This window comes from Bos indicus, chromosome 1 (genome assembly GCF_029378745.1).
Source record: "Bos indicus isolate NIAB-ARS_2022 breed Sahiwal x Tharparkar chromosome 1, NIAB-ARS_B.indTharparkar_mat_pri_1.0, whole genome shotgun sequence".
NCBI lineage: Eukaryota > Metazoa > Chordata > Mammalia > Artiodactyla > Bovidae > Bos > Bos indicus.
Window position 1 is genome coordinate 59,479,040 of NC_091760.1, and position 14,021 is coordinate 59,493,060.

General features: G+C 40.9%; 2 protein-coding genes across 2 annotated transcripts in view; one reads left to right on the forward strand and one right to left on the reverse strand.

Moving 5' to 3' along the window:
* The window catches only part of QTRT2 (queuine tRNA-ribosyltransferase accessory subunit 2), a 62,530-nt gene that overhangs the window by 43,532 nt on the left and 4,977 nt on the right, over positions 1 to 14,021 (forward strand). The gene's annotated exons all lie outside the window — the stretch shown is intronic.
* The window catches only part of DRD3 (dopamine receptor D3), a 60,122-nt gene continuing 57,089 nt past the window's right edge, over positions 10,989 to 14,021 (reverse strand). The window contains exon 8 of the mRNA XM_070788330.1: positions 10,989 to 12,751. Within this exon, the coding sequence (XP_070644431.1) occupies positions 12,555 to 12,751 (197 nt within the window). The 3' untranslated portion in view covers positions 10,989 to 12,554. The remainder of the gene's footprint in view (positions 12,752 to 14,021) is intronic.

Consider the following 14,021-nt stretch of genomic DNA (forward strand, 5'->3'; position numbering starts at 1 on the left):
AATGTGCAAAAAGATGGGAAAAATTATAATTCTCTTAATGTGGAAGGAAGATATTGATATTATCCCACTTTGAAAAGGAATGAAGATTCCAAGTTTGGGCATCAGGGACAAGAGAAGACTCGAGAGCCCTGAGGCCAAATTTGGGAGAAAGGTTTTGAGAAGATACAGGAGAAAGACCAAGTAAGGAAGTGGTGATCTGCCTCCTCTCTTCCCCACCGGGCTCAGATCTTGGGTGAAAGTGAAAGTGAAGTAGCTCAGTCGTGCCTGACTCTTTGCGAACCCGTGGACTGTAGCCTGCCAGGCTCTTCATGGGATTCTCCAGGCAAGAGAATCCCCTTCTCCAGGGGATCTTCCCAACCCAGGGATGGAACCCAGGGATCCCGCATTATAGACAGACGCTTTAACCTCTGAGTTTGTTAATTGCTTAGTGTGAGTGGATTTCTTATGGAAACAGAGGATGGAACTCAGCTAGGTTCCCTAGGGGTGCTGGGGAAATAAAAGTCGACTTTTAAATGCAGGAGCCAGAGAAAAGGCCACACCAGGATATACCATATTCAATTTTGAAAGGAAGATACAGGGAGGATCGAAGTCCCACATAAGTGAGAAATTAAGAAAACATGGGCCCTCTCTAAGTGGATTTAAGTTTCTAGAGCTGGATGAATTAAATGCCAGAAAACTGAAATAAGGTATAGTGCGGAGGGGTTCCCAGAGCCTCTATCAACAATCCACTGGGGGTGGAGAGGTGCCTGAAGGCTGAAGGTTCTGCACACAGAGGAACAGATTATGTTCTACCAACTACAGATCAGGGAGCCCTGAAATCCATTCCATTGCAAATGATTGGTTTAAGACTAAACCAATCATGATATTCCACTCCCCTTGCCAGGATGGATTTTAGAATGCTACAGACTTAATCCAGGGAAGAAGGGGAATTCTTTTTAAGAATAAAGCCTCAGGTAGTATGCCTGTGAAGTGAAGTGCTTTGAGGTAAGAATATATCTCATGGGCAGTAGTGAATGACTTGTCCAGGTGATGTTTTACAACCTACAAAACAGAATGTCTTAGTTGATGTCAGTCACCTTCTATCAATGCTGGCACAAAAGGCACATTAATGCACTAGTAGGTAAGAAATGGAGTCACCATCCTGGCAAGGCTAACTGACCTTTATCACCAAGAGAAGATAGTTCTGTGCTTTATGTGATGGAGACAGATGCTGAAGCTGAAGCTCCAATATTTTGGCCACCTGAAAAAGACCCTGATGCTGGGAAAGATTGAGGGGAGAAGAAGGAGGTGACAGAGGATAAGATGGTTGGATGGCATCACTGACTCAGTGGACACAAGTTTGAGCAAACTCCGGGAGATAGTGAAGGACAGGGAAGCCTGGCATGCTGCAGGCCATGGGGTTGCAAAGAGTCATATATGACTTAGCGACTCAACAACAACATTATGGAGACCAAAAAAAAAAAAAAATACTCAGTTGCCCAGTTGCGTGAACAAGCACAACAATCATTCTATGAAATGCTAGCAAGGATGGAGGTTACACATGGCCCAAAACATGGGCTCCAGCTATCCAAGTCTGACCTAATTATTACCGCTGTTGAAGATCCAGCCTACCAGCAAAAAATCTCAGCATTGAACTCGCAATATGAATCCAACTCTTGAAGAGACCCATCAGCTCCTTAACGGCAAGTTTATTACAATAGGTCCTTCCAAATTGTGATTCCTCCTGATAAAAATTGACTGAACTAACACATATCCCAGTGTGGATTTACCTTTCCTACTCATAGAATCTCAGCCAAACAGTGCTTATGAAGCATTTGATCCACTGGAAGAGAATCCTGCCAAATATTGTATCAGACCAAAGAAATTGCTTATCTGGATGAAGGGATGGCCGTATGCACGTGAACGTGTGATCCACTCTTTCTATCATATATTACGCTTCCCAAAAGCTACTAGTTTAATGCGTGTGCAACAGCTTTTTGGATCCACAGTAGAGGCATCAGCTTGGAGATGATACCTTCAGATGATGGGGCACCAGAGTTCAGATAGAGTATATACTCTAAATCAAAGATCAGTAGAATACATGGATCTGGGAAACAAGAAGTAGAAGTACAAGCACCCCTGCTTAACATTACTGTTTCTGAACCACTTGAGGAATTTTGCACTTCCTATCCCTGCTATTCTGGACTCTGAACATTTAAGGTCCTTTTCAAAAAAATTATTTTATTGAGGTATACCTTACATAGTGTATAATTCACATACTTCAAGTGTATAATTCAATGATTGTTAGTAAGTTTACCAAGTTGTACAACTATCACCATAAATCAGTTTTAAAACATTTGTATGCTTCCATTAAGATTCTCATGTGCATTACATTCCCCTGCCCCAAGCAACTACTAATTTGCTCTCTTTCTCTATAAACTTGCCTCTTTGGACATTTCATATAAATGGAATCATAAAATATATAGTGTCTTGTGGATTGCCTCTTTCCCTTAGTAAAAGTTCCTGACATGTTTCGTGTCATAGCGTGTACCACTAGTTGATTACTTTCCAATGTTGAATAATACTTTGTTGTACGGATATACCACATTTTGTCTATACATTCAGTGATTGATGGACATTTGGGTTGTTTTAACTGTTGACTATTATGAATAGTGCTGAAAAGAATATTATGTGCAAGTCTTTGTGCGGATATTTGTTTTGATTTCTCTTGAGTAGATGCCCAGGAGCAGAATCACTGAATGATAATATGGTAAATTTATATTTAACTTTTTAAATAAAAAAATTATTATTACTTTTGGGGTGCACCTAGGAAGCTTCCCAGGTGGCTCAGTGGTAGAGAATCCTCCTGCCAATGCAGGAGATGCTGAAGACATGGTTTGATCCCTGGGTCGGGAAGATCCCCTGGAGGAGGAGATGGCAACCCACTCCAGTACTCTTGCCTGGACAATTCCAAGGACAGACCATGGGGTCACAAAGAGTCACACACAGCTGAGCAACTGTCAAGCTGTTTTCCAAAGTGTTGTACAGATATACCACATTTTACATTCCAACGAGCAATGTAGGAGGTTCCCTATTTCTCTACCTCCTCTCTAAATTTTGTTATTGTTTGTCTTTTAAAAAAATTTTAATCATTGTCTAATGATAATGATTAGCATCTTTTTTTTTGAGCATCTTTTTCATGTGTCTATAAGCAATTTTTCTTTTTTAGTAAAATATCCATTAAAATATTTTTGCCATTTTTGGATTGAGTTATTTTTCTTATTACTGAGTTGTAATAGTTCTTTATATATTCTGGATACAAATCCCTTATTAGATATTTGTTTTGCAAATATTTTGCAAGCTAGTCTGTTGTTTCTAAACGGTATCTTCAGAAGTGCAAAATTTTAAGTTGTCATAAGGTCAGTTTTTCACTTTTTTTCTTTTTTATGGTGCTTATAGTTTTCAGGGGAGCCTGGTGGGCTGCCGTCAATGGGGTCGCACAAAGTCGGACACAACTGAAGTGACTCAGCAGCATAGTGTGTTGGCTAAGAAATCTTCACCTATCCTAAGGTTCAAAGATTTCTACCTACGTTTTCTTTCAAAGTTTTAAAAGTTTTTTTGTTTAGCTCTTGCATTTAATTTTATGATCCATATTGAATTAATTTTGGGGGATGGCATGAGGTATGGGCCTAAATTCATGTTTATGCATATGAATATCCACCTGTCCTAACACCATTTGTTTAAAAGATTCTCCTTTCCCCAACAGATTGCGTTTGTTGAAAATCAATTAACCATAAATGTAAGGATTTCTTTCTAGACTTTTTTGTTCAATTGATCTACATATCTATTATGTCAATACCATATTATCTTGATAACTGTAGCTTCATAGTGAGTTTTGAAATTGGGAAGGAAATATTCTCCTATTTTATTCTTCTTTTCAAAAATTATTTTGCCTATTCTGAGTCTTTTGCATTTCCATGTAAATTTTGCAATCTGCTTGTGAGTTTCTGGAAAAGAAAGAAGGTCTGCTGGACCTTGAACTGGATTGCATGAGTTATATAGATCAATTTGGAGAGAATTGCCAATGCAACAATATTGAGTCTCATTTTTATTTCCTTTTAAAATTAAAAACAAATATTGAGGTGAAATTCACATCACATAAAATTAACCATTTTGAAGCAAAGAATTTAGTGGCATTTAGTACCTCTATCTACTGTGCAAACACTACCTGTATTTAATTCCAAAACATTTTCATCAAAGAAAACCATGAAAGAAAACCCCAAAGAAAACCATGTACCCGTTAAACAGAGAAGCAGCATTCCTTCTCCTTCCGCCCTTGTCACTATGGACTTACCTATTCTGGATATTTCACATAAATGATATCATACAATTTGTGATCTTTTTGTGTCTGACTTGTTCCATTTAGCATAACTTTTTCCAGGTTCACCTGCATTATAACAAGTATCAGTACTTTGTCTTTATGGCTGAATAATATTCCATTCTTATTATGTAATTGTACTATATATACCACAATTTGTTTATCCATTCATCTGTTGCTGTACATCTGTGTTCTTTCTGTACTTTTAGCTGTTATGAATAATGCTCCTATAAGCATTTCTATGTACATATTTGTTTGAACTTTTCACTTTGCGGGGTATATACATAGGAGTGGAATTGCTGGATCATGTAGCAATGCTATGTCTACCTTTTTGAGGTAAAGGTCCTTGTTTTTAAAGGAGGAACACTTTCATTAGGGATGAGGATCCCATTTAGTTTTTAAGTTACAGTTTCCACCTAGTCATTTGGAATTCTTTGTGCCAGAAGACCAACAGGCAAGTGATGGAGCATTCTGGCAAGGATAACTGAATCCTGATCATTAGGAAAAGTTAGGGAGATTGTTACACAATGGGGACAGGGGAGGATATATCTGCTACCTGGATGATCCACTGAGGTATTTCTTTGTATCCTCTCATTTATTTTGATGGTAATGGATAAGTGTAGCAGCCATGGCCTAAGAAAGTTGCCATGTCCCTCAGGACATTCTACCAGGTAAGTTACCTAGACCACTACAGTGATAATCAAAAGTGAGGGGAATCTAGAATAGATAGTAGAAAGGGAAATGATGAGAATTACTTTGTTTTTGAAACCAGTTGCTGTGTCAGAGATTATAGTCTATCCGATTAACTTTCCATAGGAGGAAACCAACTAGATTCCTGAGGAAGCTGCTTCTAGAATTTATCATATGAAGAAAAGTGAAGCCGAATGGCATAAAGGATAAATTGTAGTGAATCCCATGGTTTGCTACCCAGATCCCTCTTCAGGACTGAGGAATTGTTCCCCTAGTTGTTAGGAGTGTTGACAGCTGAAACCCTTCAACTGAAGAGAGCATCCTTGCCTAGTCATGCCTCCCTCCCCAGAGGTAGCCTGCATCCAATTAATGGCAAGGGCCATAAAGACCCTGCCCCTCCAGAAGTCCCTATAGGATCATCTAAGTTTTTATGTGTGACTGCACCACAGTTCCACTCCTCCTTCAAATATAGGTGTTGTTCCCTAAGGCACATCCATTAAACCGATCCATTCAAGATGCAAATTTCCTTCTTAAAGAGTTTCAATATGAGCCCTAATAGTCTATGTAATTTGCGTTGGATCATTAAAAACTGAATATTCCAATCATGTGGAATAATGAGTCCATGGTACTCTGAACTGGTTAAACAACATTTAGAAGATTGTATTCTATTTGGGGCCTCATATTTTAAGAGAAGGTCTTCCCTGGTAAAGGGAAGTAGTAAAGAATCAGCTCAGCAGTAAAGAATCTGCCTGCAATGCAGGAGAAGACCCAGGTTCGATCCCTGGGTCGGGAAGAACCTTGGAGGAGGGTATGGTAACCCACTCCAGTATTCTTGCCTGGAGAATCCCCATGGACCAAGGAGCCTGGCAGGCTGCAGTTCGTAGGGTCGCACAGAGTCGGACATGACTGAAGCGACTAAGCAGCAGCAGCAGCATTTTAAGAGAAACACTAACAACATGGCTAGACCCAGAGGAAAGCAACCAAGATGGAGAGTGTAAGAAAATGTAACACAATAGGCATTGAAACTTTGGAGAACTGTCAAAATGTGCAAAGATCATCGGGAAGATGTAATAGGGAGAGAATAGGGACTGAAAGGTGGATTTTATAAGAAGGCAAATTTTGTCTTAAAAGAGGGAGGGATTTTCTAAAGGATAGCTTGTTATATGTCTTGGAAAGAAGTGAGCCAGTTCCTTAATACAATTGGGTGATAATGGATCAGCGATGTTGGAGAGAATTTCTACAATAACTAGGAGATTGGACTAAAGTCCCCTCCAACTCTCAAATCCCATAATTATACACTGTGATGAATTGCATGCTTTCTAAGAGTCTTTACTATGGAGTTTTATGGAGTCTGCTCAAACCATAATGCAAGACTCAATTATGTCAGTTTTTCTTAAAGGGAAAAGTACCGTCTTCCACCTTAGTCAGTCTGAAGTGGTGCTACATGGAATAGGAAACTTATGTGATATTCCATCAGCTTTCCTCCTCAGCCCCAGTGAGTTTGCTGTTGAACTCCTTTTTTCCCCTTAAGACACAGAGAAGCAGCTTAGAATTGTTTTTGAACAGTTTTGACTTTTATTAATAAGCATATGCATAGGCTTTTAGGACTCAGAAGATAATTTATATCCCTCTAGAATTATTTTAAGTTGTCTCATCATAGGTTAAGAATTCAGACATCACTTTCACTGATAATAAAGTTGAGCTCCAGGAAGTCTGCAGACTCAACTTGGGTCACTAAAAGGACCATATGCCAAGGCTGAAATCAGACCTCTTATACTGAATGATGGGTAAAGAATCCACCTGCAATTCAGGAAACACAGAAGATGCGGGTTCAATCCCTGGGTTGGGAGGATCCCCCTGGAGGAGCAAATGGCATCCCATGGACAGAGGAGCCTGGAGGGCTAGTCCAAAGTGTCGCAAAGAGTCAAACATGACTGAGCAGCAGCAGGCAATACTGAATAACAGAGCATTTATACACTTCCCCAAGTCTTCCAGGTTCTAAGTCCTCCTTCCTTTCAGATCACTCTCACCATATTTTATGGGTTTAGTTGTCTTCCCACAAAAAGATATGTCCTAATTCCCCAGAATCTGTAAATGTGATCTGATTTGGAAATAGGGTCTTTGGAGATGTAATCGAATTAAAATGGGGTTATATCAAATTAGGGTGGGACCTAATTCAATGACTTCTAAAAAGAGTGAAGCTTGGACATGGACACACAGAAGAGAATGCCATATGGAGATGGAAGCAGAGATTGGAGTTGTGCTGCCACGAATACCAAGGATTGCTGGCAGCCACCAGAAACTAGAAGAGGCAAAGAAGCCTCTTCCCTTACAGCCTTCAGAGACAGCATGGTCCTGCCAACACGTTGACTTTGGACTCCAGCTCCCAGAATCATGAAAGCACAAACTTCTGTTGTTTCAAGCCACTCAGTTTGTGGTAATTAGTAGCTCCAGGAAACCAAAGCACTCGTCTCAGTCAGGAAGAAATAGATGGAGGAAGAGGAAAGTGTGTTAGCCTCAGACATCATGAAGAACAAAGCTGGAAAGTCCTGAGGAATAGATGTGTTCGGCGCTCTCTTCTTGGCCAGGAGAGGGACAGAGCCCCAAGGTCACTTTAGCAAGCAAGCATCTGCTGTCCGTCTGGTGTTAGATCATGCTACACTTGTGCACTTGGCTGTGTGAACAGTGAAAGGGAACTATCCAGTTGCCTAACAATCTGACTACAGATTCAGCCAAGTATCCTGGGCACATTTGGGGAATAAAAGACAAGAGAAAAATCAGTTTCATGTGGGAGGCTGAACAGACTGTGCCTAATAACTTGAGACAATTAGAGAATCAGCAAGGAGAGAGAAAGGTGCACTGTGAATCACATAGGGTAGAAATAGCTGCCTAGGGGGGAAGTGATAATAATAGTAACAATAATATCAATAATAATAATAATCTCTTACATTCGTTAGAGCTTTGTAGTCGACCAAGCACTTCTAAGATTAGCTATTTGATCTTTAAATGGCCTATGAGGAAGGCTCGGTCTTCAGGTCACCATTTTACTAATGAAGAAGTTGGTGTTCATAGAGGTGAAACAGTTGCCTAAGGTCACTTGTCCATGCTAGTCCTCCAGTCTTTCTCTCATTTCTGTCCATTGTTTTCCCCATAAGCTGGTCAGAGACACCTGGGGTTCAGCCCAGCTCCCTCTCTGGCACATATCCATCCTTGGTGGCCCACGGCCATGTATCCTCTCCTCCTGGTATCTAGCAGACTGCACAAAGCAGGGACTTGATGCACAATGGTAGAGGCTAGGTGATTAATTGAGGTGAGGGCAGGTGGAGCAAGAGGTTCCAGGTCTTGTGCTTGGCACAGACTTCGGGTCTGTCCTCACCAGTGTGTGTTACAAAGCAGAGCTGACACTGGCATCACCCTCAACCGAGTCTCTGTGTGTCAGAAGGTAGTCATGGAAACTCACTCCCTTTCTGAGCTGATGAGGAGAGAATTAGGTAGAAAGGAGGAATCAAATTAATTGCCTGTCATCCCCTTGCTGCTCTCTGTGTGTTGATTCAAATTAAGCTTTTTCAGTTTTCTGATGTCAGCAGATACCAGATGATCAGAGCACAGGCCTGGGAGTCAGGATCTCCAAGAAAGAGCCCATTCTTAGCGAATGCCTTAACCTTTCTGCCTCTTTAATTCTGACCTGAGCATTCAGGAAAACAAATCTCTTTGTCTGACCTCCCTTGATTTCTGACCTAAACTCTCTTAATTTTAACCATCTTTGACTGTACAGCCACCAAACTAGTCATTCCTCTTCTTGTAAAGAAAAGAGCAGAAATTCAAATTGAATTCTGCTTTTATTGAAATTCATCATAATTCAGAGAGAAGTAGTTAGATTAGTCAGCGGTAAGTGTGCTGTGATGTGCATTGCCCACGTGGAGGAAAGCAGAGACAAAATCTTGAGAGTTTCTGTGAGAGATGTCACCACCAGCTCAGCAGCCATTTTTGCAGAGCTGGAGGGTGTCACCAACAACGAGGCCCTTTCCTATCTTATTTCTAGGGTCTCTTCTCTCTAGCCAGATGGAATTATTTGAGGTACCTTGCATGTTCCTTGTTTGTTCTCTTATTTTTTCAGAGGTTTTCTCTGTCCAGAACACTCTTTCTACTTTTTAATTATGTCTCAACCCTGCATGTCTGCAAAGCCTTCTCAAGGTTGAATATGGGATTTCCAGACACCATGAATTCCCTTTAAAATAGATGACAAGCAGGTCAGCACTGTGCACAGGCATTCTACCTCCCCACTGGACCACAAGCTGCTGAAAACAAGGACTCTGGCTTCCTGGCTCCTATTTCCCAGCACCAAGCACCATGCTTAGCCCATAGAAAGTAACCAATCAATATTTATTGAATAAGGGGTTGATTTAGTAAATGAGTAATGAATGGAATTTTTTTAGGATGGTGTTGTAGAAGAAGAAAATATTTACTTCAGATCTAAAGTTGAATGTTGGTTGTCATCTGTCTGGATACCCACAATGTTTACATTTCACCCAAACAGTATGGTCTGCTCTTAGGTGTCTTTGGATTCCAGACCTGGTTTGCCCCAAGAACTCTGCTCTACTTTATTCAGGCCAGCATCTCTCCTGGGATATTTGATCATGCTGGTTCTGGAAGTAGCGAGCTTTGAGGTTGAGTGTGCTGATTCGTGTTGGGAATGGAGAGGTGGAGGAGGCAGAATGCAGAACCTCAGGATGAAGAGGCTGAAGTGAGTGCTTGGAAGGTGTGTTTGGGATTCCCCTAGGAGGCTCTTCCTGGCTCAGAAGGAAATTCTGGAAAGGAGATGTTGTTCCCTAATAGACACCATGGAGGGGAAAAGTGCCTCAGCTTAATGATGGCGACAGTAGGACTTTGTCCTTGTATCTGTATGGAGTTTACGATTTTTATGGGGCTTGCAGGCAGTGTGGTAAGGTAGAAAGAGTACTGAACTAGGATTTAGCAGATTCGAGCACTTGTCTGTCATTAACCAATGGTGGGACAACAATTCTGGGCCTCAGTTTCCTTTTCTGTGAATGAAGGAGAGGATAGAACCCATACTCCCTCAGGTCTGTTCCATGATTCTGCAAAAACAGATTATGAATGTCCCATGTGACTGGTTCAGAGGTTGAACACGAAAGGAGGGTGAGAGTAATGCCTTGGACTTTCAAGAGAGTCCAAGGTGGAGGTGGGTGGGGCAGGATAAGACTCTTCTGGGGATCTTTGTTCCATCTTTTTCTCCCCACTCCTTTACCACTCTTGGTGGTTAATTGCATGAGTTTAGGAATCAGGCAGACGGACCCTTGTATCCTGGCTCTGCCACTTACTGACTGTGTGACCTGAGGCAAACCTCTTAACCTCCCTCTGCCCCAGTTTCCTCATGTACAAAATGATGTTTATCTTTCTAAAGTTATCATAATGGTTGGATGACCTGATGTAAATAAATGGTACAAAATATTTGCTATCACTGTTCTTCACAAATGTTTTGAGTACTGATGCTATTTATATTTCCCCTTTTAGGACTCTGATTTTGATATGAAATTCTATCTTTCACCCTACTGTCCCACCTATGTTGCTGTTTGTTTTGTATAGAAAAGCTTAGGACTTACGTACTTTGACCTCTTCTGATATTTAATTGTCTCAGTCCCTAGTTCTACTTGTTCCATAAACCTATTATGCCAGATGGCATCAGGTACAAGAACTAGTGGGCAGACAGCATTGTTATGGACAGTAATATTTTAAAATATTTGCAATTAAACCATTCAGGAGTAACAGTAACTGATTCACTGGGGCCGGGGGTGTATATCTCCTCCTTATATACACTTACGGGTTAAAGGAATAAGAAGGGGCAAAGGAAGCCTTGGATTCCATATAGAGTTCCTGTGCATTTTGAGGTTTTAACAGCATTGCAGCAAATATCTGTCATGCCTATGCACTTAACCGATCTTAACAGTAAATTTATTGAAGCTCAGGATGATAATGTTTCATAAATTATCCACAGATTTTATTGATCCTGTAATCAATAAGAAAGAGCTTCTGTGGGTGAAAAGGTAAATGTGAGAATATTCAAGTTTCTTCTAAATGCAATTTTGAATGACATTTACACATTGCTTCTATTATACCTTTAATCTGAATTGTTGGAGGATAATGTTTAGCATCTGCATTAGGACTTTTCAAAGACTGTCCTTATGATGACTTTGAACAGCTACTTGGTCTCAGTTCTGGGGTCCTCTGGTAGCTTAGGTGAGTCCCTACCACCCTTAGACAAGTGAACAGTCAAACACTGGAGCAGGTGGTGAGCTCCTTGAGGGCAGGAGCTGTATTATTCATTGTCATACATCCAGAATCTGGGAGATGAATGGTGCCTTGTAGACACTTATTACTCAATGGGTTTCCGGGTCTGAAAGTATTGGATCTCTGTTAAGCAGGAGATGGAGATGTCTGTGTAGGAAAACCTTGGTTATGAAAAGCACATCTAAAGCTTGTTCTGAAGCATAAGTTTCAATAGAGATTCTATAGAGAGAATTGTCCTTCCTTTGTCACTCCACTCGCACCTTGAATTACTCTGAAGCCGACACTCTGAAAGTAAGGGAATGGAATCAAAGGGGCTTCTTAGCTAGAGCTAAAATACAGAGGTTGTTGTTTAGTCACTCAGTCATATCTGACTCTTTTGTGACCCCATGGACCGTAGCGCACCATGCTTCTCTGTCCATGGGATTTCCCAGGCAAGAATAATGAAGTGGGTAGCCATTTATTTCTTCAGGGGATCTTCCTGACCCAGGGATCGAACCCATGTCTCCTGCTTGGCAGGTGGATTCTTTACCACCAGGGAAGCCCAAAATACAGGGGTAACAAGGTTTAAAATGAATCTCAGGTCCCAGTGTGAGACCATATCTCTCTCAGGGTGAGGAATTTCCCAAACTAAATGTAGCCAGTCAGAGTCTATGGAGAGGTGGAAGCACTGGCCTTGCTGTTATATTTTAGGATGCAGTGAATGAAAGGAATGACCAGAGAAAGTGGGCCCATGAAAGTACAAGGTTAGCCTGACAGTTAATTAGAAATTTGAAGGAAGAGAGACTGGCTGTCTGCAAGATGGTTTACTGGCTGAGATTTCAAGGACCCCTGGCAAGTTGAAAATTATGAGCTCTGCTCATTTTTTCCTTCACTGTAATGAATCATGCCTCTGATGACAATTGTGTTTGTGTGTGGAATCATGTTCTATCAGCTTCTCTCTGAATTATTGCTTATCATTCAGGGGCCCTAAACCACTTCAAGATTGCCAGACTGAAGTCAGATTTTAGCTGGGGAGGTAGAACATGCTGTTCTGGAGGAAGTAGTTGGTGACACCTGCCACACAGGGACATCCTTGCTCCAGGGATCTCCTTCCTTCCCCGTTCAGAAAACATTGCACCATCATTCTGAGCAGGCCTTGGCCAGCAGCACCGTGGCCTGGCAGCTAAAGGTGGGCACAGGGAGTCTTCTCTTCTATCCTCCTTCAGCAGGACAGTATCTTGAGGAAGGCTTTCCGGAACTCGATATTGAAGGTGGTATAGATCACGGGGTTGAGGGCACTATTCACATAGCCCAGCCATGTGGTGGCACTGTAGAGCTGTGGGGACACGTGGCATGCTCTGCAGTGGGTATTGAGAACATGGGTCAAGAAGAAGGGCAGCCAGCAGACAATGAAGGTCCCTAGGTTGCAAAGGGAAAGAAAAACTGGGTCAGGGATTTGTTTACTTCCTTTGTTGCAGCATGAAAATGAATCCCACTTGTCTACTCAATGGCAGCCAATATGCTGCAAGTTTAATTTTAATTTTAAACTTCTAATTTTTACACCAAACCTATGAAACAGGTATGATTAGTCATTTTCTTTCTTTTTTTTAGATGAGAAAACTAGATGCTTACATCTTTGATTCATCCTAGACCTCTGCTCCTAAAATCAGTTTTCTAGTTTGATCTTTAGATAATTGTTCATTAGCCTTGTCTACTTCTCAGTTCAATTCACATGTTTATTTTATGTCTATCCATGCAAGATATGATTCGTGGCATTGATAGGGGAAGACCTTGAAGATGCAATTAATTAAGGCTGTTAAGGATATTAACATAGAGATTCCCTGGATATGAGAAGTCCCTAAGATATGACAAGTTTGGGGCTTGTTTCTGACAGTGAACAGGATACAGTTCAGATCAGTCACTCAGTCATGTGTGACTCTTTGCAACCCCAAGGATTCCAGCACACCAGGTTTCCCTGTCCATCATCAATTCCCAGAGCTTACTCAAACTCATGTCCATTGAGTTGATGATGCCATCCAACCATCTCATACTCTGTCATCCCCTTCTCCTCCCACCTTCAGTCTTTCCCAGCATCAAGATCTTTCCCAATGAGTCAGTTCTGAATTTCCATCAGCATTAAGATATATTTACAAACTCTTTACATTCTAAACATTTATAAATATTAACATTTACAAGTATTAAAGTTGCTGGATTTCCAATTTCTGTTAAATATGGTTACCCGAAACTTCAATACTTTGGCCACCTGATGCAAAGAACTGACTCATTGGAACAGGATACAGTTACCTTAACTAACTCTATATCGTATCTGCAACTTATCAATTTTTAATTTCTTTATTTAAATAAAGTTTACATTTTTCTACTATAAAAACTAGTTCTGGTTTTATACACTATGGAAAACTTGGTAAATATGGAAAAGTAAAAAAAGTGAAATAATCAGCCACTATTGGAGAAGGCACTGGCGACTCACTCTAGTACTGTTGCCTGGAAACTCCCATGGACGGAGGAGCCTGGTAGGCTGCAATCCATGGGATCGCTAAGAGTCGGACACGACTGATGTGACTTAGCAGCAGCAGCATACATTCAATCACTTTTGACATCTGAGTGAATTAATTTTCAGTCTTTTTTTCTCTATGTTTAATCTAGATGTTATAATATCATATGACAGTAG